This window comes from Solanum tuberosum, unplaced genomic scaffold, assembly GCF_000226075.1.
Source record: "Solanum tuberosum cultivar DM 1-3 516 R44 unplaced genomic scaffold, SolTub_3.0 scf00108, whole genome shotgun sequence".
Lineage (NCBI taxonomy): Eukaryota > Viridiplantae > Streptophyta > Magnoliopsida > Solanales > Solanaceae > Solanum > Solanum tuberosum.
Genome location: NW_006239033.1, coordinates 1,113,755 through 1,141,406, shown reverse-complemented (window position 1 = coordinate 1,141,406; position 27,652 = coordinate 1,113,755). Strand labels below are relative to the sequence as shown.

General features: G+C 36.4%; 1 protein-coding gene across 1 annotated transcript; it reads right to left on the bottom strand.

The window, feature by feature from the left end:
• Nucleotides 1–1,217: 1,217 nt before the first annotated feature.
• Nucleotides 1,218–20,476, bottom strand: LOC102591799 (DNA-binding protein SMUBP-2). The gene is made up of 15 exons (XM_006349488.2): nt 20,225–20,476; nt 19,396–19,500; nt 19,236–19,304; nt 18,297–18,386; nt 16,667–16,750; nt 16,050–16,214; nt 14,101–14,288; nt 11,821–11,893; nt 9,462–9,515; nt 8,972–9,229; nt 2,708–2,914; nt 2,460–2,563; nt 2,105–2,249; nt 1,898–2,032; nt 1,218–1,800 (listed from the first exon to the last, which is right to left on the bottom strand). Exons 1-15 carry the CDS (start codon nt 20,333–20,335, stop codon nt 1,624–1,626), a joined length of 1,965 nt encoding a protein of 654 aa, XP_006349550.1. The 5' UTR covers nt 20,336–20,476; the 3' UTR covers nt 1,218–1,623.
• Nucleotides 20,477–27,652: the final 7,176 nt, after the last annotated feature.

The window sequence follows — 27,652 nt, the reverse complement described above, 5'->3', positions numbered from 1 at the left end:
TCCCGTCAAATGTTTTTTTAAGAAAAAATTATTTTTGGAAAACATTTCAAATTTGAAAAAAATTATTTTTTACACCACCCCCACCCAGGACACCCCATCAAAAAAAAAATTAAAAATTATTTTTGAAAAATATTTCAATTTTTTTAAAAATTGTTTTTGAAAAATATTTCGATTTTAAAAAAAATCATTTTTTATGCCGCCCCCCAACAACCCCGTCAAAGAAATTTCTTAGAAAAATTATTTTTGAAAAAAAAATCTGGGTCAGGTCCTTGTCAAATCTTAGAGTCGAATTTTGAAACGGTCATCGAGGTCTTGTCTTAGTTTGGTGTCGGGGTTGGGTCCTAGATCAATTATCGGGGTTGATTTTCGGATCAGAAATTATTTTCCTAAAGAGTATTTTTTTAGTCTCAAGCCAAAAATAATAGACATTTTCTGGAAAATATTTTTTATTCACCAACCAAACATTAAAAAATATTTTCTACTCACCAATCAAACATAAGAAAATAAGTTAGAAATTTACTTATTTTCCAAGAAAACATTTTCCATGGTACCAAACACACCCTGAGTCATTTGAAATTTTTTTGATCAAAGTTATAGGTCCAAAAATCTTAATTGATAGATGTATTGATAAAAACTTTTCATATAATCTTATCTATGGGCTGACTTGGGGCGAGCATTTCTCCCAATATATGATGGATTAGAGGAACTATGACCTATCAAGTCACAAGTATACGTGTCTAATTTCTAATGAACAAAACCTCATAGTAAAATATTATGACCATTTTACCATGGATTTTTCCTGGCAGAACCAGGTCGGATCAAAGTCACTTTATAAGTGCGTTTTGATGCAATTAGAGTGAGACAATTATCTAGTGAAATGACACCTAAAGTTATTACGTAATATTCGGCCGCAGAAAGTCATTCTAGTCTGTTTCATATCTATTTGAAATCGGTAAGTTGGATAACTTTTGCCTCAGACATCATGAGCAATCTCTTAGGTTAAGTCATCTGCAACAGTAAAGTGTAGTATGGTGAGTAATTAATTGAGAACTGGAGTGGAATACAAATTGCTTCACATGTATCGACGACAAGATACCTTATAGTGATATTGAAAACATGTCACAATTTGACTTCAACAAGCTAAATAATACCTGACAATATCCCCATGTTTTCTGAGACATCTCAGCAGTCTCACAATTTGTCAATATGCACAATAGAACCACAATCAAAGATTTCCAAATTTTCAAGTTAGTTTCTTGACGACATGCATTGACCTGCCCCTTGTTATTTTCAAGATTATACACTTAAAACTGATCAATAGGTGAAAATAAAAGGATCACTTTCCTCCGAGATAAATCAATGTAGGTACAATCACATAGACATAGTGCATCATCAAGTCAAAAATTGACTTAGATAAGGAATTGAGATTTCAAATCATGATACTGCAGTGCATAGCCAGCACAGATCACAAGAAAGGTGATTTAGGCATTTCATGACAGATCGCCCACTACCAGATGATAACCTACACCTACAAACTATAAGCATCATGGGTTTTGGAGTTCTCTTGACTGTTTGCAGCACTGAAGAACAGGCAACTAATAGTGATGCTTCTAACCAAGATTCCTATTCATTTACGTACTCTGAAGCACTCAAATATTCACCATGCTCCTCAAAGTACTCAATCAATCCCTTCAAGAATTTATCACCACTGACTGTCTCAGTATCACATACAAGACAGCATTGTCTCCTTGCTCGTGTCACAGCAACATTCATTCTCCTTCTGTCACTAAGAAATCCCACCTAATCATGAAACGTTTCATATTAGATTCACTGTGCTGTTACCAAAACTGAGCAGTTTAGCTATACATGAGACAGTTTCTACAGTTGTAAAGAGTACCTCCTTCTTTGAGTTTGATCGGACCATAGAAATGATAATAGCTTCTTTTTCTCGACCCTGGAAACCATCAACAGTCGAAATCTCCATTTCTTTTAATTTGTCTACATTGCTTTTGAGTGTTTTCAAGAAAACAACCTGCACAAGCATCTGTCATATAACACTCAAACTTGAAACCAGTTCGTTTTTTTATTATTAAATCACACTTACCTGTGCTGCATAAGGAGTGATTAGTCCAATATCAGAAGCCCCGACTCCACTTTCAACTAGTCTCTTTGCATGGGCAATGGCAACCTCAGCTTCACCTTCATTTAATGTGCTATCTTCCTCATCCTTTTTTTCTTCCATGTCACACCTGCAACTTATAGTGTTAAGACCTGGCAGTAACACTAAAAGGAGGTTAAAGGTAGAATTTCTACATGTACACAAACACAATCATTCCAATTTTGTTCTGGTACCCAAACCATCTTGACGTTAACTACAGAACATTCATTTAAGAAGTTATTTGAAATGGGAGAAAGAATGAGTCCAGAAAATGGTAGAGGAGAGATAGTGAGTAACAAACCCAGCTGTGTCTATGAGCAGAAGGGCTTTCTCTGTAGAAGGTGATATCTTCACATCCTCAAGGTGATATAGCAGATGGCTAGCAACACTTGAATGGGCTTCAATCTACAATCATAAATGCAGCTGAAAGGTTTAGATAAAATTAGATGCCAGTATGTTTCACTGATATTGTTATCTTAGAGTATACTGAAATTTAAAGATGGTTGAAAAAAAATTGTTTTCAACCAACAGTTACAAATGACCCAGCACCTTATTTTCATACAGCTCTCCGGATGACCAATTCATTATCAGTTCATGCATGCGGTACTGAACAGTGAGCATTGACATGATTTCATCTCCATATAAATCTGCTAAACGTTCAAAAAGTGTCTTTCCCAGTCCTTTCTTCTCAGCTTCTACACTTTGAATGGTTGGAGGAAGCTGGAGATGATCTCCAGCCAATATACACCTTGAACCCTGTAAGTAAGGAACTACATCATTAGTTTTGCAGTGTTCTCTAGAGTTGATCAACAATTTAACATGATCACTCCTTCATCTGGCTTTCAATTCTTTTATTCTTTTTCAGAAATAAGAAAAAATAAGAGCACACATACCTGCAACATTGATTAGAAACTTGATCCACAATAACCTTAAGTGCAACTCACAAATCCACCAGCACAAGCAAGAATACAAAATATAGAAATTTTTTTATAAATAGTGCAAAACATAGAATAACCAATATTATCAGGGGAATTTAACCCATAAGAGCTTTAGTCTAGCCAGTTAAGCTACTTCCAATTAGCTTATTTATCCTCTTCCTCTTCATTCTTAAGGAATCCATACATCTAAACCTCCTCCAGAAAGATAAAGAGAAGCAAGTGGGGTAGGAAGACCATAACATAAGAAGTTTAGAAGTGAATTCCAGCCAGTAAAGCTGCTTCTACAAGAAAAAAATCTTAATTCACAATATATAAGTAATCACTCCGTGACATGGAAGCAAACCACTGCATAATGCTGTCATTCTTATGTACAGAGACGAATTAAAGTTTGGTCTTTGACTTGATACTTTATTCCACAAGGATATTAATGACTTATCTCACATCAGGCTTGTCCTATAAGTGTAATGACCCTCCTGGTTATTTGCTTGCTTTTGTGTGTTTTTGTTATTTACCCCTTTCCCGTAGCTTCTTTACTGTTGTTGTGACTTGTTGGGATGGGTGGGAACGATTCTCGAGGTGTTCAGGTGAGTTATGGGAAGGTTTCACTAGTTTTGGAGCTTTTAAGTTCAAAAGGTCGACTTCGGTCAACATTCTTAGTAAACGGGCTCGGATGAGATTTCTGCCGGCGTTGTTAGCTCCGGAATATTGATTTTGATCTAGTGGGACCTTTGGTTCAGGTCCCGGGGTTTCTAGACTCGTTTTGTGCGCTTGGTTGCTTTCTCTAATTTTAGTTAAAGTGTTGACTTCGGTCAATATTTCGTCAAGACGACCTCTGATGGTTGTTCCGTCAATTCCATTGAGTCCGGAATGTCATTTCCAGTTGGGTAGCATATTCGTTTTGAGACCACAGGACTCCGAATGAATCCCGCGCATCGAATCCAAGTTTCTGAAAAATTTGGTTGGGTTGGGCTGGTGTATGGTGCACCCCATTTGCAGTCCCTGGCACTGTGCAGCCTGAACGGTTTGGCGATGACCACATTTGCGGTATCTAGGGCTGTATTTCCAGCCTTGTTCTTCATCTTCTCTAAATGTTCCCCCATTGTTGAGGCCAAATTGGGGTGATTTCACTCATTTGTTGTTGGGTTCTTCACCTAATAGGTAAATTCTATTCCCCTCTTCATTCTATAGTTAATTGTAGCTTATCATTGTTTAATCCGTGATTTTAGCTCAAAATCCTTAGAAATTTCCTCATTTGTTCTTGGGACTTTCGGGTATTTGGACTCCAAATTGAGTCTCGAATGTAATGATAGTTATTATGTGATGTTTTGGGATACGTCTTCGCCCAACTTCCCGGTATAGGTTTCTTACCCTATAAGGAAGATTATTGTGACGAGGGCTGATATTTTTGGCCCAATCTTTAAAATATTAATATTGGTACCATTAGTACCGTATTGACGAGTAAATTCTTCATATGATAGCGTGGCAGCGATCTGAGTATGGGAAGGGAAGACTTTCGTATGACGGTTCATTGATTGTCGTTTGGCTGCGAGGTAGGTTGCGATTTCCTTCTTCAGACTTGGCTAATTAGATATCATATTGCATAAGTTTCATGAATTGCTAGAAGTATTGATTCAATAGGATTGGGCATATTGTGAACTTTGTATAATCAGCTGTTGGGAACCTTAGAGTAGCGTTCTTCTCCTTAAGCCTTAGTTTAGGTTGATGATTATTGCCTTGTAATTAGATTAGTAGAATTCTTAGTATAATCTAGAAAATGACTTAGTGGTAGAATCATTATTCATCACCTCCGCTTTACTTTTTGTATGTATATTTCTCTTGTGTTGAGATTGTGGGCCTGAGACCTTGGATTCAGTCTGACTGACCTCTAGGGAAGTACGATTATACTATGGAGGATGATTTACCCTATTTGGTGTGTGATATATATACTTAGTCGTATACTTGAGATTGGCATGTATTCATGCACATATGCATACACATTTGATCATGGCATGAACGGGAGGCAAAAAAATGATTTTTGACCTTTTAAACTTAGATGCGTCGGCTTTTACTATTTTGGGCTCCGAGAGAGCATATGACTAATATTACTAATTTGGGCTCTTGAGGGAGCTTACTATTGAATTTACTAGATGATTTGGGCTCCGAGGGAGCATACCATTGATTTTACTAACTTGGGGGTTTTACGATGAAATGTATCACTTTTGATGGATTTTCAGGTTTTTTTTTTGGAGTAAGGTAACATTTACTTCTATATATCCACAGGTATACTACATCAAAGTGTAGCCCCCCTCCAAAAAGTTATACTTGCATTAGTCCTAAGATCTTCTAGTTACAACCAGTCAATAGCGTTAGAAACATCTTCAGAATTTCCTATCACTACTTGCTTACACCAAAAATAGTAAAGACCAAGGCAGTTTTTCTTTATCTTCTGAATAGTGTTGTTCTTTCCTTCAAAACATCTCTGATTCCTTTCCTTCCAAATTGTCCACCAAATGCATGTTGTGACAATCCTCCATATCTCCTCTTTTTTTCCTGCATTTCCATCACTGTTCCAGCATTTTAGAACTTCTGTAATTCTCCCTGGTTTTGTCCACTTGATCTTCCTTTTGTGGATGAACATCTGCATAATTGATCCATCTATTTGTAGTGTAAAAAGAGATGGTTGACCGTCTCCGCCTGTTCTTCGCATAAATAGCATCTAGAGCAAAGGTTGTGTTTCCTCTTGTTCAAGTTTTCATGTGTCAAAACTTCCTCCTTGGCCAAAAGCCATGTGAAATAATTCACCTTGTATGGAATTTTTGTTCTCCAGATCATCCTCCAGGGCCATCCTGTTTGCTGCACTTCAATAGGCCTCAATTCTATATGCAGATCTTACGGTGAACTCTCCCTTCTCTCCCCTTTCCGTATCAATCTATCTTCCTCTTCTATTAGATTGGTAGCCATAGCCATTGTGTCATGAAATCTTGCTATAGATGTCATTTCCCAGTCATTAAGTTTCTTCTCAGATGTAGGTTCCTCCTTTGTCCTGTCCATAAGTCTGCCACTGATGCTTCTTGTGCTTGACTTAGACTATGTAGCTCAGGGAATGCTTGCTTGAGTGTCTCCTGTCCGCACCAAATGTCATTCCAGAAGGCTACTTTTTCTCCATTACCAACCTTACAGTTTGTTCTGTCCTTGACTAGTAGCCATAAGTTCCTGATTGATCTCCATACACTACAATCATAAGGGTTGGTCACCACCTCTGTCATCCACTTGTCCTCCATGCCATAATTTGTTGTTATTACTTCCTTCCGTAAAGATACTTCTGGTGAGGCAAATTTCAACAACCATTTCATCATCAAGCTCTTATTCTGCGTACTCACATCTCTAATGTTGAGTCCACCCCCTCTCTTGCTAACTAGCAACTCCTCCCATTTGACCAAATGATACTTCTTCTTATCTTCATTGCCTTTCCATTGAAAGTTCCTCCTAATTGCATCTAACCTCTTGGTTATTTTGGCTGGTATAGGGAATATTGACATCATGTACGATGGCAAGGCATCCAAGACACTGTTAACTAGAGTTTAGTCTGCCACCTGAGAATAGATATTGACACTTCCAGTTCACAAGCTTCCTTTCACATTTTTAAATTACACCACTCCATATTCCACTTGACTCGCTCTTAGCCTCCAAAGGCATTCCCATGTAGGTTGTTGGTAGTTCACCTACTTTCCCTCCTAACTTGCTAGCTAAGTCCTCAATATTTGGTATTGTGTTTACTGTTTACTGGATAAAATGAAACTCTAGTTCCAATTTATGTGTGAACCTGACACAGCCTCAAAAATATTTAAAATACCTCTCAAAATCAGCATGTGCTCCTTTACAACTCCACAAAATACTAGAGTGTCATCTGCATATTGTAGATGAGTGATCTCTAGATTGTTTCTTGTATTCTCCCCCACTTGGAAACCTTTGATCCAACCATTTGCTCTTGTAGTCTGGAATAGGTTGCTCAACCCCTCCATAGCCAAGATAAAAAGAAAGGAGATAGGGGGTCCCTTGTCTCAGACCCCTGTTTGATGGGAAAAAACCACATGGGTTTTTGTTGATCAGAATAGAGAACTTCACTGAGTTTATGCCCAGTCTGATCCACTTTGACCATCTTTGACCAAAACCCATCCTCTGCATCATCTTCATCAAAAAGTTCCAATTCAGGTGATCATATGCCTTCTGGATATCCAGCTTGCATAGGATCCCTGGCTGGTTATCCCTTTTTCTGGAATCAACACATTCATCGGCTATCAACACTGCATCCATGATCTGCCTGCTCTTGATAAAGGCCATTTGTTGCCTGTTCACAAGCTTATGCATCACCTTCTTTAGTCTTTCGGCCAAAAGTTTTTTGAAGAGATTGTTATCCTTAAACTTACTGTTTTTCTGATTCGGAAAGATGACACTATTTTTACTTACGGTTACTTTTCCATTGATGAGTATGACGCGCTTTTCAGGTGACCCTCGGGAAAATTCTAGGTTTTACTTTTCTACATTGCATACACTATGAGCCTAAGGGCGGTTCAAGGGACCATTTTGAGTTTTACTTTTCTGCATTGCATACATTGATGAGCCTAAGGGGGCCCGAGGGATGATTTCAGGTTTTACTTTTCTACATTTCATACATATTGCATTACATCATTCCATGTTGCACCGCAACATTTATGTTTGTATGTATTTATATCCTATGAGTAGTACTATTTCGGTTGTTAGATTGTTTCGATTTCGTTATGACTAGATTTCTAGGTGGATCTAGTTTTGTAGTTACTTTTCATGTTCTTTATGCTTTATGTTATCTTCTGAGCTCGGTCGTTCTATGATGCCTATAGAGGATCCCGTGTTTTGGCACTCATACTATACTTCTGCATTTATTTTATGCAACGCCTAGTACGAGTCATTCACTTTGATCTCCACTCGTCTGAGGCCTTCTTCTGATCGGATCATGGTGAGCTCTTGGCGTCCAGAGGCTTGCTTCTTTTCTTCTTGTATTTATTGTCTATATTTTGTATTTTGTCACAGTTATGTATTGTACAACCTTATTCTTGTATTGTTGGTAACTCTGGTACCAGTGACACCAGGTCCAGGGAGTTATCTTGTATATATTTTGTCTTTCCTTGTCCCCTTAGGGCACATGTTGTATATTTTGTATCTGTAATGTATATATCTATGCATGGTGGCCTATTTATCTCCTTTCTGTTTTCCACTTACTTTCTGCATTAGTTTTGATTTTTGGCTTACCTACTGAAGGGTTATAGTAGGTGTCATCACGGCTCGATTGTCGGGTCATGACAATAAGTCTTGAACACAATGCAAACTTTAGAATTACTTGTCCTTGAAAAGAGGCAAGATCTGGCAGCACCGCCGAAAACCCACTTGTTTCCTACGAGCATTTTTTGGTGTACCTTTTCTGGCAACACCAAAGGTCCTTCCAGTTATGCTGGCTGAGTTTTGAAATATTGGCACTCTCATAAGTCATAACACTTGGACTCAAAGTTCTTTTTCATTTTTTGTTCTATCAGACTGGAAAAACCCGCAGATCTGCTATCCAGAACTCCGGATGCCAGCTAATTACATGGATTGACTACTCCTATTATGTAAGAAAAGACTCCTTTTTTCACAAGTAAATTGTGTAAAAAAGCTTTACGACAGAAATTCTCACTCTCCTGCAGAAGTTCGTATATAGACAGGGCGTTGATGTCAGATTCACCAATAGTCTAACAGGAGTTACCTTAAGAGCTGGTTGGCGATTTACTAACATAAACAAAAAAATCTAGCAAAAAACAATCCATAGAGTGAATTGTTTAAGCATCACAGATAGCATGTTCACCTTCAATAAAGCAATCCAGCACGCTATTTCCAGCGCCTGAGCAGCTTCATCAATAACAACCACATCAAATGATAAGCAATCCAACTTTTTGGTCAATACCCCAGTCAATGTTGTCAGCACTACATCTGCATTCTTAATAACATCTGTTACTGCTAGCTGCTGCCTTTTACGCTCTTCTCTGGAAAGAGACTTGAGTTCCCTCCGGATGTCCCTCTTTGCATTTCTATCTTTAGCTTTTAATAATTTCCCATTCAATGCCTGCAGAATTCATCATGAAGCAAAGGAACAATGCAATTGTAGAACAGAGAATTATCATGGTAGACATAAAAAAACATTCAAAAGTTACTGAACTGCAGAAGAGGAGAAAGGGTATCAATAGACCTATCTTGAAAATGCGAACTGCCAAAGGAAATCCTTCTACTTAGAATTAACTTCCTCTAAAATGTTGGACAAGCTAAAGATAGAGTGGTAATAAGTAACTACACCATACCTTCATCTCCTTGCGGATGTCATTTGCAAGAGAACTATTATCACCACGTAGAACCTATTGAGAAAGAAGAGATTACAAAACGCATCTTTTAGTCACTAAAAAGAACATTAAGAAACAATACGTGCATAAAAAAAGCAACATCTAATGAATCAAATTATTTTTTCCAAGGCCAAAAAGTCATGTAAAAAGGAAGGGAAAAGCTGAGTATGAACACCGGCCTACCTTACCTAGGGAATCAACAACGTACCCAGTGAAATCTCATAAGTGGGGTTTGGGGAAGATCAAATGTACGCAGACCTAACCACTACCGCGTGGAGGTAGAGAGGATGTTTTCAAAAAGCCCTCGACAGCAAATCAAGGTACAAAGGAGACGGTGAAGAAAATGTAGCACTAAACAACATACTAAACAATATGTAAGTAGTGATAAGTCTACTAGAAAGAAGCAAAACAATAGTACAATAGTGTGATAATTGAAACACACTAAACAATAATAATACCACTAGTACAATGACAAACACTAACCACCTTATGCAAGATAATACTCTACTACCTGCTTACCTTCTACCCTAATATGTGTCCTCCACACCCTCCTATCTAAGATCATGTCCCCAGTATCTTATTACCTCTCCCCAATACTTCTTCAGCCTACCTCTGTCTCTCCTCGTACCCTCTATAACCAACCTCTCGCACCTTCTCACTGGTGTGTCAGCGCATCTCCTCTTCACATGTCCAAACTATCTCAGTCTCGCTTCCCTCGCTTGTCCACCACTGAGGCCACTCCCACCTTATTGCGAATATCCTCATTCCTAATCTTATTGATCCTAGTATGACCACACATCCACCTCAACATTCTCATCTCCGCAACATGCATCTTCAAGACATGGGATTTTTTGACAAACCATCACTCCGCCCTATACTACCATGTCGGTCTAACGTTCACTTTATAGAATTTACCTTTGAGTTTCAATGGTACCTTTTTATCACATAAGACTCCAGAGGCAAGCCTCCACTACATCCATGTTGCACCAATACGATGTGTGATATCATCATCGATGTCCCTACTCTCCTAAATTATAGACCCAAGGTACTTGAATCTATCACTATTGGGGATATTTCATGTTTCGAGCCTCACTTCCACACCTACCTCATGCCTCGTATCACTGAATTTGCATTCTACAAATTATGTCTTAGTCCTGCTTAACATGAACCCATTAGTTTCCAAAGTTTGTCGCCACACCTCTAACTTAGCATTAACTCCATCGCGCATATCATCAATCAGTACTATGCCATCCGCAAGCAACATACACCAAGGCACCTCATCTTAAATGTCTCGCATCAATTCATCCATCACTAAGGCAAACATAAACGTACTAAAAGTTGATCCCTAGTTAACCCCATCCCCACAGGAAAGTGCCCTAAATCTCTTCCCACCGTTCTTACCCGCGTTTTAGCTCCTTCATACATGTCCTTTATTGCCATAATATAGGCTACTAATACACCTCTTGCCTTCGGGCATCGCCACAAGACTTCCCTCGGTACTTTGTCGTAGGCCTTCTCAAGATCAATGAACACCATATGTAAGTCCCTCTTCCTTTCTCTATATTTCTCCATCACTCTCCTCACAAGATGGATAGCTTTTATGGTTGATTGCCCTGGCATGAATCCAAACTAACTCTCAAAAATATACATAGCCTTCCTTACCTACCCTCCTCTCCACCACTCTCCCCCAAACTTTCATATTGTGGCTTAACAACTTAATAGCCTATACTTGTTGCAATTCTGGATATCCCATTTGTGTTGGTTCAACAAAAACATTATACTTCACCTCCATTCATTAGGCATCTTAGTCGTCTTAAAAATGACATTGAATAGACTAGTCAACCACTCCAACCCTACTCTATTTGCGCCCTTCCAGAACTCCACTAAGATCTCATTTGGCCCTGTCCCATGCTCATCCTACTATTAGCACCTTTCACCTCCTCAACCTTAAAACACCTATAGAATGTCTCTCAAAGTGCTCCAACTCACCCAACACAATGTCTTTTTCCCCTTCTTCATTCAAAAGTTTGTGCAAGTACGTTTTTCATCTTTGCTTAATGAGGGTCTCCTCCACCGACACCCTGCCTTCTTCATCTTTAATGCATTTCACTTGATTGTCGAGCCTTCCTCTCTCTTTCGCCTTCGCAAGCCTATACAACTTCATGTAACGAGTGCTTTAGTCTATTTTTAACTACAACGCACTTACAGAGCAAGAGGATACCTAATTGTTATGCTCCTATTTTCTAAAAGAAACTTACACCATACATGATAGCATTCCATGATACAAGATTCCTGCCAAATGAAAATGGTAAAATCTCACCTGGGCATCCAGAGCGCTATCCAATACTTGTGGGAGCATACGTGCAGGATGTCCCAATCTCACCAGTTTTACTCTGACAAAAATGGATAGTGCAAAACCTTTAACAATCCAAAATAACATCACAAAAATATGATAATTAAAAAGAATCATTGCATGTGGCTCACCACTAGGACATAAAAATCCTGTAGAAAATATGGTATAGTCATGTGTCTACTAGTATGAATTGCATCTATGAACTTACCGTTAACACATTATCTTTGTTAGAATAGTAATAGGTATAATACAATCCTACTTAGAATAGGAATAGTAATAGGAATAGGAATAGTATATAATGTCCTACTTAAAAAAGGATTGTACTGTAGTGTCCTACTAGGAAAAGGTGTTTATTGTAGTGTCTATAAATAGGGTCTCTTTGTAATAATGTAGAGACAACAATTCAATAATATTATTTTCCAATATTTCTCACATGGTATCAGAGCCTCTACGATCTTAGTAAACAATCAAAGAGCTTCTATTGTCGGCGGGCGGCTATTACCCATATATGTCGCCCATCTAGCCAATGATTATGTTAGCAAAAGTTGTAGCACCTTGCCATCTTTCTGGTGACTACTTTTTCATATTTAATTTGTGTAGCACTGTGCCATCTTTCCGGTGACTACTTTTTCTCAATTAATTTGTGTAGTACCGTGCCATCATTCCGGTGACTACTTTCTCATATCTAATTTGTGTAGTATCGTGCCATCATTCCGGTGACTACTTTTTCATATCCTATGTGTAGGGCTGTGTCATCCTTCCGGTGACTATTTTTTCTTATATCTGATTTGCGTAGCATCGTGCATCTCTTCGGACTACTTTTCATATTTAATTTGCGTAGTACTGTGGATTTTTTCGAACTACTTTGTCATAGCTGAGTTGCATAGCATCGTGTGTCTTTTCGGTGACTCCTCAGATTTGATTTGCATAGTTCCTTTCGTCTTTCCGGTGACTCCTCAAATCTGATTTTTGTAGGGTTGTGCCATCATTCTGACCCTACCCCGTTAATTTCTCTTTTTCAGTAGGGTTGTGTCATCATTCCGAACTTTCCTATATAATTTCTATTTTCTAGTGGGATCGTGCCATCATTCGGATCCTACCCATATAATTTTATTTCTTAGATTCTGACCACTTTCAGCCATCAAATCTAATACTCTGGCATATGAGCATGTTCCAACCAATTTTCAGTGACTTTCTTGTTTAATATCAACTCTATTGATTCCAACATGATCCATATACTTTATACTAGATTTTGAGCACTTTCCGGCAACTGCTCCATTGTGAAGAAGTCTATATTTAACAGCCACCTAATTTTGTTGCTCAGGGAGAGTTTAGTAGCTTTGTATGTCAATTACGTAAGTCACTCTAGGGCCTGAAACAGTCTTTGCAAGCTTGGTTTGGGAAGTTCAACATTGTAATTTTGTCACTTTGTGTTTTATCGCATTATACATCAAATTCAGTATTTCATGAGAAGACCAAGCACATTGAGATTGACTAACATTATGCTTCAAATCCAGTATTTCATTAGAAGACTAAGCACATTGAGATTGACAGTTAATTTTGTGAAGTCAAGGGATCTACTTGCAGATCTCATCAGTCCTCGTATTAATTATATTTGTAACAAGCTAGATACATATGATTTGTATGCACTAGCTTGAGGGGGTGTTAGAATAGTAATAGGTATATACAATCCTACTTAGAATAGGAATAGGAATAGGAATAGAAATAGTATATAGTATCCTACTTAGAAAATGATTGTATTGTAGTGTCCTAGTTGAAAAAGGTGTCTATTGTAGTGTCTATAAATAGGGTCTCTCTGTAATAATGTAAAGACAACAATTCAATAATATTCTTCTCCCAATATTTCTCACAATCTTAAATAGAAACAAATGATACGGGTGTACTATAAAACAGATTGTTAGACAGAACAATATCCAACTTAAAAACTCATCAAACAATAGATCAGATATTCTGGTCAAAGAGATATAATAGTGGCAGCATTAAAATTTTAAGTAAAATTATGAAAGGTGAAGCACATATCTGAGTCTGACCATTTCACGTTGAGCATTTGAGATCCATTCGAACAGAGATAATGTAAATTATATTACCTTTTCTGTTGTAACTTTAGGCAGTTCTTGAGAAAAGATGGTGAAAAGAAGATAAAGCTCATTCCAATAAGACATCAATGTTTCACCTTGAGGAGAAAGATGTTTACTAGAAATTATCAACCATGACAGATCATTTTACCTGTGTGGAACAAGTCTCTCAACAATGTTATCAACAGCAATATTTGAAGCAGCGCAAGCGAGAATCTTTGAACCACGTTTGACTTCCTGCAAAATTATCTCAACAACTGTTGTCGTTTTCCCAGTTCCAGGAGGCCCATGCAACAAAAATACATCCTTGGATGAAAGTGCCTTCGAAACTGCATCTTTCTTAAAAGTTTAAGAGACAAAGTATCAGTCACTAGTGTCTGGCATATACATCTGCAATCAGCAATACTTCTTAATGCTCATTTACTCCATATTAAATAAGAGAAAACCAAGGAAAATGCAGCACAATGTATCCCAAAATCATTTTTAAAACCAATCAATAAACTACCCTCGATCCCAAACTAGTTGAGGTTGATAAAAACAACAAAGAATTAAAGCCAATAGTTGATATTGCTTATATGGATCTTTGCTTCCATTGAGTTCTATCATAATTAAGCTAGTATTAATTTATAACAGCCCCATATTTCGAAATCTGAGAAACAAAGATGGAAAAATTGGAACCCAATTCACAAAGATTTGTGGATATCAATCAAAAAATAAAAAATTACCCAATTTGAGTTATTCACTCAAATGATTTACTTATCATTTTTATAGCCCTATCTTCAAACATTTAAATGAAAATTCTTCGCAAATGTTGATCATTTTATGAGAAAGCAATTGCTAAAAGTGTACTAATCATTTGATGCTTGAAAAATTGTGCAACTGTTTTTACTTTCAGGTGCCTAAAGAAGAACTGATTTAGTAAGGCTGTCAAACATCTGACACAAGAAATCATAATAGAGATGAAAAATTGCAGCAAACAAGCCATTTGAACATCCAATTACCAGAAGCTACGGTAACACTATGACGCTTTCAGTAAGCATAGGTTAGGGCTGTCAAACATCTGACACAAGAAATCATAATAGAGATGAAAAATTGCAGCAGACAAGCCATTTGAACATCCAATTGCCAGAAGCTACGGTAACACTATGTCACTTTCAGTATGCAAAGGTTAGGCATTAAACATTGGACATCTCTCTGTCCGTACCTATGTTGTGCGGCCTGTCTGTCCCCTAAATTGCACTGGAAATGGTCAATCGATTTAGGATACCTTGACCAAATCGATCAAGAAAAATTCAAGACAGATATAATGATTTCTATCAAAACAAAAGTTAGGGTGAAACTAAAAATTAAGGCATATGGTTTTAATTGTTAAAAGATATATTTATATTAAAAAATCTGCAACCAGAAGGTACTTTAAAGATATTTATCGGTCAACATCACAGTTGAATTTGCAATGGACTGAAGAAACATATTTGTGCTTGATAATAATTACAGAACATGCTCTCAAAAATTCGTGCATTCCTTTCCTTCCAATTAATCCACCATAATTTAGGCCTACTTTTACAACTCTATTTTTGGATATTTAAATTATTTTTAGCCTAATCCACGCACCCGTATCCATACCTGGACCCTACCCCCGAATCTTAAAAATTAGATCATGAAAGATTCGACCTCTAGATCCGCATTCGTATCGGGGACACCCGCACCCGAGTCCAAGCAACTTAGGTCCCTAAAGATTTCTCCAAGCGCAAATATTGCAATTGTTTTTCGTACCTAAATCATCTCTATGGTACAGATTTAGGACAGTATCAAAAAGTCTTTGGTTTCTTTAATTAAACATTGTGCATTAATTATTTATACTTGCAATTTTGTTGAGACTTCTCTAAAGACTGGCATAAGTCAAGATGGTATACATGAGAAAACGGTCAAATATAACAAGCAAGATACTTTTTGCCTCTCTACAAAGACACAGACTAGTCTGAATTCTGGTTATAAAAGAATGCACCAATAAAACACGTAAAAAGCAGAGGGAAAATGATAAAGTGGGAACAGGGGTGTGGGTAAGAAAAAAATAGTTAAAACAATTGATGACTTCACAACCTGCGAGTGATCAAGGTTGCGATTCAAAGGAGTGAAACTGACATCCTTCTTAGACATTGTTGGAGGTCTCTCCCCAAAAAGAACACGAACCAAGTCAGAGGCAGGGCCCTTCAGCACACCTTTACTCAATTGTATCAATGTGTCTTTCATCCGACGGTAGGTCACCTACAAAAGCAACTCCAATAGAAAGACTCTTTGAACTTCAGAATTCCATATATAATCTTTTCTCCAACAGCAGAATTTATAGAATTTTTAGAGCGTGACTTTTCCTTTTACCTGAACTCCAAACCATCAAAATATACAATAATAGCATGCATAGCATTACTAACTTTGACACCATTGGAAGTTAAAGAAAAAATCTTCCTAGAGACTTAGGGAAGATGCTATCTTAAATTTATTCAGGTCAGACCTTATTGTTTAAAAGATAGGTGATCCTTAAAAACTCAAGTCCGATCAAATTGTATCCTATGTACTTATCAACTACACCAGAAACAGGGATTAAATGCTTTTATTTGTTATATCAAGACTGTGTCGGTACTCGTTCAGCTCTTTTAACTTTCAAATGTATTTCATACCTAGGTAACAAACATGACCTGTTTCAGATCAAGAATCTGTACCTCATTTGCCAGTTTCTCAAGGCGTAAAGGATTATTCAGACCTTCTTCTGGGACATCATCAAAAGCAACAGTAATAGATGAGTCCTGCTCCATGAGAAAACAATCATTTAAAGATCCAACCGAAAAACATTACTAATAAACTACAGTTCAGTAGAAATTCAAAAAGCAACATACCCAGTATAGTCCCACAAAGTGGGGTCTAGGGAGGGTAGAGTGTATGCAGACCTTACCCCTACCTCACGGTAGAGAGATTGTTTCGGATAGACCCTCGACTCAAGAATAAACAGTCCGCAGCAATCCCGAAACATAAATAACAAAAGTACAAGAAGCAACAAATAATAACAAAAATAGCAAAAAATATCATAACAGAAACTATAACAAAACAATGAACTAATATGAATACAAGAACAACATACAATAACATAAATCGATGGACAAGAAACTACAAAAGCACTACTACAAATAATAATATGAACGGACAACAAGACAATGCACGGCTACCTATTAACCTTCTACCCTAATTCGTGTATTCCACACCCTCCTATCAAAGGTAATATCCTTGATAAGCTGAAACTGCCTTATGTCCAATCTAATCACCTCTCCCAATTCTTCTTCGGTCTACCTCTACCTCCCCTGAAACCATCCATAGCCAACCTCTCACACCTCTACACTAGTGCATCTCCTCTTCACATGTCTGAACTATCTCAGTCAGCATCTTGTCCTCCGTTGAAGCCTCTTCCACGTTGTCTCCAATTTTTTCATTTCTAATCCTATCTCTCCTAGTATATTGACACATCCATCGCAACATCCTTATTTCCGCAACTTTCATCTTCTAAATGTGAGATTTCTTGACTAGCCAACACTCCATCCTGTACAACAAAGTTGGTCCAACCACCACACTGTAGAACTTACCTTTAAGTTTTGGTGGCATTTTCTCATCACATAAGACTCCAGAAGCAAGCCTCCATTTCATCCACCTTGCACCAATACGATAAGTAACATCCGTCCTTGTCAATCTGCCCATTGACTTGGATAATAGACCCAAAATACTTGAAACTTCCTCTTATTTGGATGACCTGTATATCAAGCCTCACTTCCACATAAGTCTCATGTGTCACATCACTGAACTTGCACTCCATGTATTTTGTTTTGGCCCTACTTAATTTGAACCCTTTTAGACTCTAGAGTCGGTCTCCAAACCTCAGCAAAGCGTTAAAGTTGTCGCAAGTCTCGTCAACCAAAACTATGTCATCGGCAAATACCATACATCATGGCATCTCACCTTGAATTTGTCTCGTCAACGTATCCATTATGGGAAATAAAAACGGGCTAAGGGCTAATCCATGGTGTAACCCCATCAAAACTAGGAAATGCTCTGAGTCTCCTCCCACAATCCTTACTCGAGTCTCTACTCCATCATACATGTCCTTGATCACCCTAGTGTATGCTACAGGTACACCTCTAGCCTCCAAGCAACTCCAGCCACAGGTAAAAAAATAATAAATTGAAAACTAAAAAAAGATGGATTTTGGTCTCAGATCAACATTATATTCACTTTAGATCCTTTCTTTTTCATATTTTATTTCTCTCTCCTCTTTGTATACCAGTAAATGCTTTAGAGCTACATTACCTTTAGTCTGTAGACAACTCCCTGTCCAAGTGCAGAACAGCCTAAATCAGCTTTGTTTGGCTTCAGAACAACGACATCATGAGTGCCAAACTGCATGAGAGGAAATTATCTTCAGAAGATATAGTAACATCTAATTAAGAAGAAGACTGAAGGGGTAAGCCGAAGGGAAGTAGAAAAGTTGTGATCAAAATAGTAAAACAGGATATCATTAAAACACAACCATAGTGTATGGCCTAGATACATACGAATCGAATAGCGTTAAAAAGTATAATTTTTTCTAAATATTTATTCTCATCGGCATCTGTGATCCCGGTTGAGGAAAACTTAAACCCTGAAGCTAAATAAAGTGCAGGTTGTGCGCATCGTTTCTATTAGGTGATGTTTGGTGCAAGCACCAAGATATCAAGATGTGCAACTCAACAGCCACGAACTTTGTGTTAAAGAGGGCAGCACTGAGGGATATAAATAGCTGGAAAATCGATAATTAATTGTGAAACATTATAAATAAATATGTTAGTGATTATGAATAAAAAACTAAAAGTTAAGTAAAAATAAGTCACTAAGTTGAATTAGATACTCAAAAGTACCTGTATGCATTTCAGTTTAAAGTTAGAATGGTTTTGAATGACAAGGTTTATATTCCACGAATTTGATTCAGTTGAAATTTTTTAAATCCCTTGGTTCAGTAACCATTGTTTGTGATTATAATTATATTTGTGTGGTACATATACATTTTTTTTTCTTCTTCTACTTTGTCAATGAAATAAGAGCTTTAATTTTGCTTTGCACTTGATACCCAACAGACAGTGCCACAATTTTACGCTTTTAGCCTTTGACAACATTGATCTCTAAGCGTCAAAATATCTTTTATAGTTGCGATAAAATGCCTAGAGCTTGAAAGCATCAGAAAGAAATCCCCTTAAACACATCAGCATTCACCTTGTGAGGCGGAAGGATATCCCCTTTGTTTGATTGAAACTCCAGAAGCATCTTGCCCATTAACCCTGTCTGTCCATAAAACCCAAAACTTGTGAAAGACCCTGCAAAATTTAACTTAATGTGCCCAAAATAGCATAAGCAAGCAGCTGGGAGAGAATACCTGGATATCAACACACTTTAAATTAAGAATAGTGGAGCCCTTCTTCTGAGCAGAATCCAAACTCCTTGTCTCAGCAGAGTTCATGGAAACTGATATTTCAGCATCCTAAAAACACCATACAGGTAACACAGCATAATATCAACATTTTTATGGAAAAAGAGAGAACAACATCTCTAGCTATAACAAGTACTTCCTCTGTCCCACTTTAGGTGTCCAACCAAACCATCAACCACATCCTGTTCACAAACTAGTTAGCGCCAACTATATGAAAACTTCTGTATCCATTAATCTGTATTTAAGCATGTCAATGTAGCCCCAACTAACTCAGTGCTTACAAGATTCATTCTAATTCGACTGAAGCTATAATAGCGGTCAATCTACCACAGTCCTTCTCTTTTACATAAACATAGACTCGGCTGTCGTTGCAAAGCTCACATAGGCCAAAGTTCCCACTTTTTGTGTCAGCATTTTAGCTTAATTTGCATCTTAACTCCAATTAAGGTTGTGATACTTATTGAAGTAAAATAACAGTAGCAATTTCAAAAGACAAAAATACATTGATAATCGAATTTCCTATCTTTTGACTGCCAAAAAGTCTTTAAGCATAGTTACATTGGGGGCAGCAGGGATATTTGATTAATAAATTATGCTACAATACATTGATCACCTCTTTCATATACATTTCTAATGAAAAGAAAGAAAAAAAACTTTAATCGAACAAAACCATAGATTCTGGATTCCGGTAAAACCCATCAATCCAAAAAAACTGGTGACAAGGTTGTCTTTTGCATGTATGTGAATGATATTTATATATATATAAAGGATGTACCTTTTCCAAATCTATTAAAGGAGCCATGGTGGAAACGAATTGCTCCAGTGTTATGGCACTTGAGGATGTTGGCTTGTTCTTGTTCTTGCTGCTGCTTTTCCCTTTCTCCATTGTTACTCACACAAACAACTGAGAAGTGAGAACCGATGACGATGATGAACGTTGGAAGGCAACTAGTATTTTTTTTTTACTTCAATTCAATGGAGGGTTTTCAAAGGGTTATCAAGTTTTCATTCCTAATTTCTCCTTTTTCATTTTCCAAGATATAAATAGGATGGGGTGTGTTTGGTAAGCATGTTTTCAATTTTCTCTGATTAGCTTAAATAATTTAGAAAATATTTTTCTAATTAACTTAGTTTACTCAAATTTAAGGAAAATAACTCCCCTTCATAAATTTTAAAAAATATTTTCCTAAGCTCTCCTCCAACTTTAAATTACATTTTTTTTTCTTACCCCATCCATGTACCCCGATCCTCCCCATTCAAAATTTTTTTTAAGAAAATCAATTTATTTTGTCTCTATCCCCAACCAAAAACAAAAAAATCACAACTAAAAATTTTACTTTTGAAAAAGAATTCAAATTTTAAAATTTTCGATTTCTTTATTACCCTGCACAACTCCTGATTTCCCCAACTCCCGCCCTCCACAAAAAAAAATTAATTTTTTTTTAAATAAAATCAAATTTTCATTTTGTTTAAACCACCCACACCTACCCCAACCCCCTACCACCCCAAAAGATAATTTAAACGTTTTTAAAAAAAATATTTTCAATTTTAAATTTTAATTTTTTACCCCACCCATACCCCTCTACCAGCTCCCCTCCATACCATCCCCCTAAAAAAACAATTTAAAAGTTTGTTTTAGAAAGATATTTTTAAATTTTAAAAAATATTTTTTTTATCCACTCGACCCCCCAGCCCCCTCCCCAAAAAATAAATTAAAAGTTTATTTTTGAAAAATATTTTCAAAGTTTAAAATTTTTTTTTTTTTTACCCCGTACCAGCTCCTTTCCCCCCACACACACAAAAGAAATTTAAAATTTTATTTTTAAAAAAAAAATCTCAGTTTGAAAGTTACGTCCCGAGTCGGGTGTGGTTGGATCCCAATTTGAAAGTTAGGGTCAAAATTTCGATTTGAAGTCGAATCTTGGATCTCACATCGATTGTTGTTTGTTGGGATCGAATCCTGATTTGGAAGTCAAGTCTCGATTCGAGTGTCAAAGTCGAAACCCCGATTGATGGATCGTGTTCAAGTTCGGGTGTCGGGGTCAGGTCCTGGGTCAGATATTCGGTCCCAATTTGAATGTCTGGTCTTGGATCAAAAGTCAGGGTCAAGTCTTGGGTCAGATATTAGGGTCAGGGTCAAGTCCTGGGTCAGATATTAGGGCCAGGTTGTGTCCTAGTTTGTGTGTCGGGGTCATGTCCTAGATCCATTATCGATGTTGATTTTCAGGTCAAAAATCATTTTCTACTTCTAGTAAAAAATAAAGAGATAAGGTACAAGTATCCCCTAGACTATGACCAAAATCCCGGAGACACACCTTAACTAAACTAAGGTCATATTACCCCCTGAACTCATTTTAAAAATAATTTTAGACAGCTTTTTGGCTTACGTGGCATCCAAATATCTCTCACGCGCCTCAACTGCGTGGAGTCACGGAGTGTGCCACATAAGCCAAAAGGTGTACAAAATTACAAAATATGAGTTAGGGGGTAATAGGACCTTAGTTTTGTTAAGGTATGTCTCTGGGATTTTGGTCATAGTTTAGGGAGTTACTTGTGCCTTATCCAAATATAAAAAATATTTTCTTTAAAATATTTTTTCATTTACAAATCAAACACTAAAAAATATTTTCTGGAAAATTTTCTACCCACCAACCAAACATGAAAAAATAAGTTAGAAATTCACTTATTTTCCATAGAAAGCATTTTCCTTCCTACCAAACACACCCTTAGTATCTAATTGTTTACTTTCATATTCATCAAATTATATCGTATAACATTTGTGTTATGAGATATACTTGAATAGAAGAAAAAAAGTTTCTTTCATCTACTTATCTTGTCTTCCTCTATTTATAGTTATACTATTATACGTACTCGCGCGATGCGCGAATGATATTAAAGTATTATTTATAATCATTTTAAATTGTAATGTCTTGTTTAAGCAGGTTAATCGTAGTATTTTAAAAGGTTCAACTATTATATTGTTCCTCAATGAAATGTACTGATCAAATTTATATATAGAGACAACATATCATAAATAATTTTTATGTTTCATATTTTTTAATTACATTGCTCACTATTTCAAGTTATTAGATTGTTAATATTGATTTTCATTAACTTATCACTTAACTTAATATAATCAGGAGCTCTTCCTATTAATATAAAACATATATATTTAATTATTTTATGTTATTATATTTTTTTTCTTTGAAATTTAATTTTTATTGTTCACATCTCTTCAATTTCAAATTTATGAATAATAATATGTCTTAACACTGATAGATACATGGAAATAATAGAAAAATAGGCAAAAGAAAAAAACAGAGAAAATACATAAAGATACATGGTAAATGGGTCAAGAAATTGTCACGACCCAAAATGGACGTGATGACATTCGTCTTATCCTACCAAGACAAGTCAGCTTAAAACTCAATCAATATGATAAATTGCGGAAATAAAACGATAAGCATATTCCAATACTATAAAATAATGCGGAAATTTGTAATCAACTTAAGTATACCTCCAAAACCTGGTTGTCATGTGCACAAGCCTCTAATGTTTTACACAAGAATTGAAAGAAAAATACAAGTCTCATATGACATTGTTTCTAGAATAGAACAAGATCATAATTAAGGAGAAAGAAGGTCCGCTGAAATGACAAGCAACTACCTCACAAACCTCCACAAGAAGCCTCGGACAAGGAGAAGAGAAAATATCACAAAGGTCCGGGCTAGTAACCTACAAAAATGTAGAAGCAAGGGGTGAGTACCAAACTATACGGTACTCAACAAGTAAACTTCTAAACACAAGCTAAGGGAATAGAATACAGGCACTCCTTACACCCCAACAGAACCTCCACAACTACAACCTGCATAAAAGCAGCCCAACCTAACAGTTCACAATTTACAAAACACACAACTCAACAACAACACTCTAACAATTTCATATTCTCAACAACAGACTCAATATTCATCAATCACAAGTTCCACAGAAAGGTATTCACAAGACCAACAACACACAAGATCAAGTTTACCAATGATAAAGATGTGCAATGCAATGTCAAATATAGTGATGCATGTATGACCTAACGATACACACCCGCTGTCTCTCAGTCCGGGATCCATGGGGGGACATATTTGTCCATGCATCCATCGCGGCGTACGACACGTCCCTCGAAATATAGTATCCGTCGCGGCGCACGACACGTCCCTCAAAATATAGTATTCGTCGCGGCGCGCAACACGTCCCTCGAAATGGTACATTCTCTTTAATTTTTTATTCTTCCTCAATTCACATAACACTGATCACAACTATGTCTTAGAACCAATGCAAATGACATGTGCACACAAATAATGAGGAGATGATCATTTTCATCACATTGTACAATTCACAACAGCGCAATCGTGATACAACATCAACAACTAATCAATAAGCCTTTCAAACTAGTCTCAACACATCACACACCAATAATTAAGCACATTGCCTTTTATCACCTTTTTTCCATCATTAGAAATTTAGAATTATCCAACATAGACAAGTCAACCCATCACCAAGTCTCATTACTCCCCAACACATACCACAAGGACATACACGATTCTACACACTTAACAAGGGTTTAGAAATTTACTTGCCTCAAGTAATCGAACAATCACTCCGGGACTTGAGCCTTCCCTTTTCGTTGAATTTCCAACTCAAAGCAATCTATTCAAATAAATGACCACAATAAGATTTTAAAACTAACAACACTCATATTACTATGTAATTAGCCTTGACCCAAAAACTCACTCAAATTTATAGTCAAGTTCCTAATCTTGATGTCAATTCTTTCAATTTTCTCCAAATTTCAAGTCTAGGGTGAAGTCTTAATCCTTCAAATATCATAATTTAATGGTATTCGTATAATACAATACACTCAATATTTAATTAGAGAAAAAGCCAAAAATAGTCCCTCATCTTTGTGTTAAGACTCAAAGTCATCCTTGAGTTTTCACATGGAGCATTAATAGTCCCTCATGTTTGCAATATTGGTGCACTTTTGGTCCTCCTTCAAAATTTTGCCTATTTTTTTAACATTGATTTTATTCATAATTTATGTATTGTTTAATCGTCATTTTATATATTTAGTAGAAATAATAACTCCATGTGAGAGATTGTGAGAAGAAAAACATCTGATTTTGTTTAGTAGAAATCGTATTGCAGGTAAAGTCGAGAGGTTCATCACGATGATTTCACGTGCAATAGTACAAAATTTTCTTTTCTTGCAATGTCATACGTTAAAATGTTCTTAGTTTAGCTGCAATAATATGTATACTGAACAGAACAATGTATTCTTCTTCTCACCTTCTCTCACAAGAGTTATTATTTCTACTAAATATATAATAAGACGATGAGACATTCCTTACATAAAATTATGAACAAAATTAATGTTAAAAATAGGCAAAAGTTTAGAAAATGACCAAAAGTGCACCAATATTGCAAACATGAGGGACTATTAGTGCTCCATGTGAAAACTCAAGGATGACTTTGAGTCTTAATCCAAAGATGAGGAACTATTTTGAGCCTTCTCTCAATTAATTACATGTCTCAATATATTAAAACTTGAATCATAATATGATAAGAAAATCTAAAATTTGAACTAGGTACACCATCTGCAATTTTAACCACTAGTGAAAGGAGGAGTCCAACCCCAACAATGCATTTATTAACCTGTAATATGTCAATCATTGTATAATACATATATATTTAAAATTATCTCCAACCATTTTAAAGCCCATGTCTAGTAACACCCTTAATGGAAGGAAAGTGGCTCTAAAGCCAATTAGATACTTACCCTAGGATATCCTCCACTCAAAATCATATATTTAGGTGTATGGAATTAAGCAGTAGCGGCACTTTTTGTTACATATTTCCCTTCCAAATCCAATTCTAATAATATATGATTATATATATACACAGTAACTAACCCCTATAATAAATTATTCAATCATATATTTAATTTATAATATAATACTCCCAATGACATGGCCCAAATCCCAATGCCAACTCAAAATCAACAAGATTGGTACGGTGGTCAACAACAATTCCAATTCCACTTCCTCAATAATCAATTTAGTATAACATTGAGTTTCATTATATTTTCAGCATTTAGAAATTATTAGTTGCAGGCATATAGTTGCAATTCATTTAAATTTGCTTACTTGAGAGTTGAGTGTTGCCGATCTCTCTCTATTTTGTGTTCGCCGCACGCACATGTTAGGTCTTCCTTCTCTTTATTTTCTTTTTCCTAAATTAATTAAGTACTAAAAGTGTCAAATTCTATTAACTTATTTCAATTGCCAATTAGTATAAAGTCTTAAATAAATTATGGCATTGACCCATTAACCACCAACTAAATAAATAAATTATTTAATATATACCCATCAATTTAATAACCGTAGTTATCGAATATTTTAAAATTCTCAGACCAACTTCACTGATTGATCACAAATGACTCGGGACAACTATCGGGAGGGGTAAAACTATAATTTTATAAAACAATTTCAAAATTGATTTTTCGGGTCATTATATTATCCACCACTAAAAACCATGTTCGTCCTCGAACATAAAGAAGAAGAAGGAAGACCCGAAACAGATGCGCTGCGCTACCCAGCGCCTAACCCTGTCTCCCCTATCAAAGGCATCGCCTCACTTAGATCGCCGGGGTTGGAGCTTCTTCGACCTCTAGCCATGACGCTCCTCCCTTACCTTGGAAGAAAAGAGATGGAATTCAAGCCAGCAAAGGAATGAGGTAGGGCACGGGAAAGACTGCCATCTCAGGCATACCATCGACAGAGTAAGGAAAGGACAGGCAGAAAGCGCGCTAATCAAATCCTATCCCTTCTTAGTAACCATGTTACCAAAAGCTTAAGTTATGACCTACTAGTCTGTGTTCATCTCTCCAAGTGAGCTCCTCCTTAAGATCATTCTATCAAGATAAACTACTAAGAGCTGAACTTTCGAATCAACTTTGGAAGATCTACAAATCAAGAGTGATTACCAAGCCACAGACTAACCCGTAAACACAATCTAAGTTGAAACCCATAAGACCTTAACACAACCATCATGACGAATCTTTTCTCACATAACCAAGATAACATTTTGAATCAATACCGGGTACAATCATAAGTGAACCTGAACCAACCACCAGATACTCATATTGCACAAACTATCATAGATTTTATCAAGATTTCCTTCTCACAATATAATCTTTCCACGAGCTTAAACTAAAAAAATATGATCTTTAGACGTCGGTTTCTCATCAAGGGAGAATCAAAATTATCTAACCCAAAGAAGGAAATGTTAAAGTAAACACCCAACAAACGATACACTTCAAAATGCATAACCTCTAACAATACTCTTAGATAAATGTAACTCTTCGTAGTAGCTCTTATATAAGTTCACATAAGAAAGGCCGTGTGTGTAGAATTACTGGTATACTTCGACTATCCCAAACAACACCAAATCTATCATAACTGAAATGACCAAGTCTGTCCAAGGATCCTACACTATCAAGAGGACATAAGAGGATCGGTACATCCGATCCACCACTAGGGATTCCCATAGATATAGAAACACATGTAAGCATAAACAACAAATTATACTCCAAATCATGTCTGAAATGAAGTAGGCTGGTCACATAAGAATGTACGGAACCAAAATCGAATAACACAATATACTCGCTTCAAAGCGCCCATATCAAACGTTTCCATTCATATGACTCCATCTCTTTGATTTTTAGCCACCCACAATCAACCAGATCTCCATTACAATATTACAAGTACTCGATTCATCAAACCCCAAATACTTTTCATAGTACTCCATTGAAGCCAACACTCTTATAAGGAATAAATTTTACATTAAAAAAAAGAAGAAAAAGAATAAAATATGTTTTACAGTAAAAAAGAAAGATTGAAATTAAATAAAAAGGACATATAAAGAGATTGAGTAGTAGTTTTTTTTTAAAAAGAATTCAGAGAAACTAACTGGAGCATCACGTTTCATCATTTTAATTATATTTTTTTAAGAAAATAATATAATATATATATATTACTATATTATTACTATATTATAGAAGACTCTAGGAATTACTACCAACCATCCAATAAGATCCCTACTAATGTCCAATATATTTATAAAATATATAAGTGGGCCCCACCACCTTCCACTT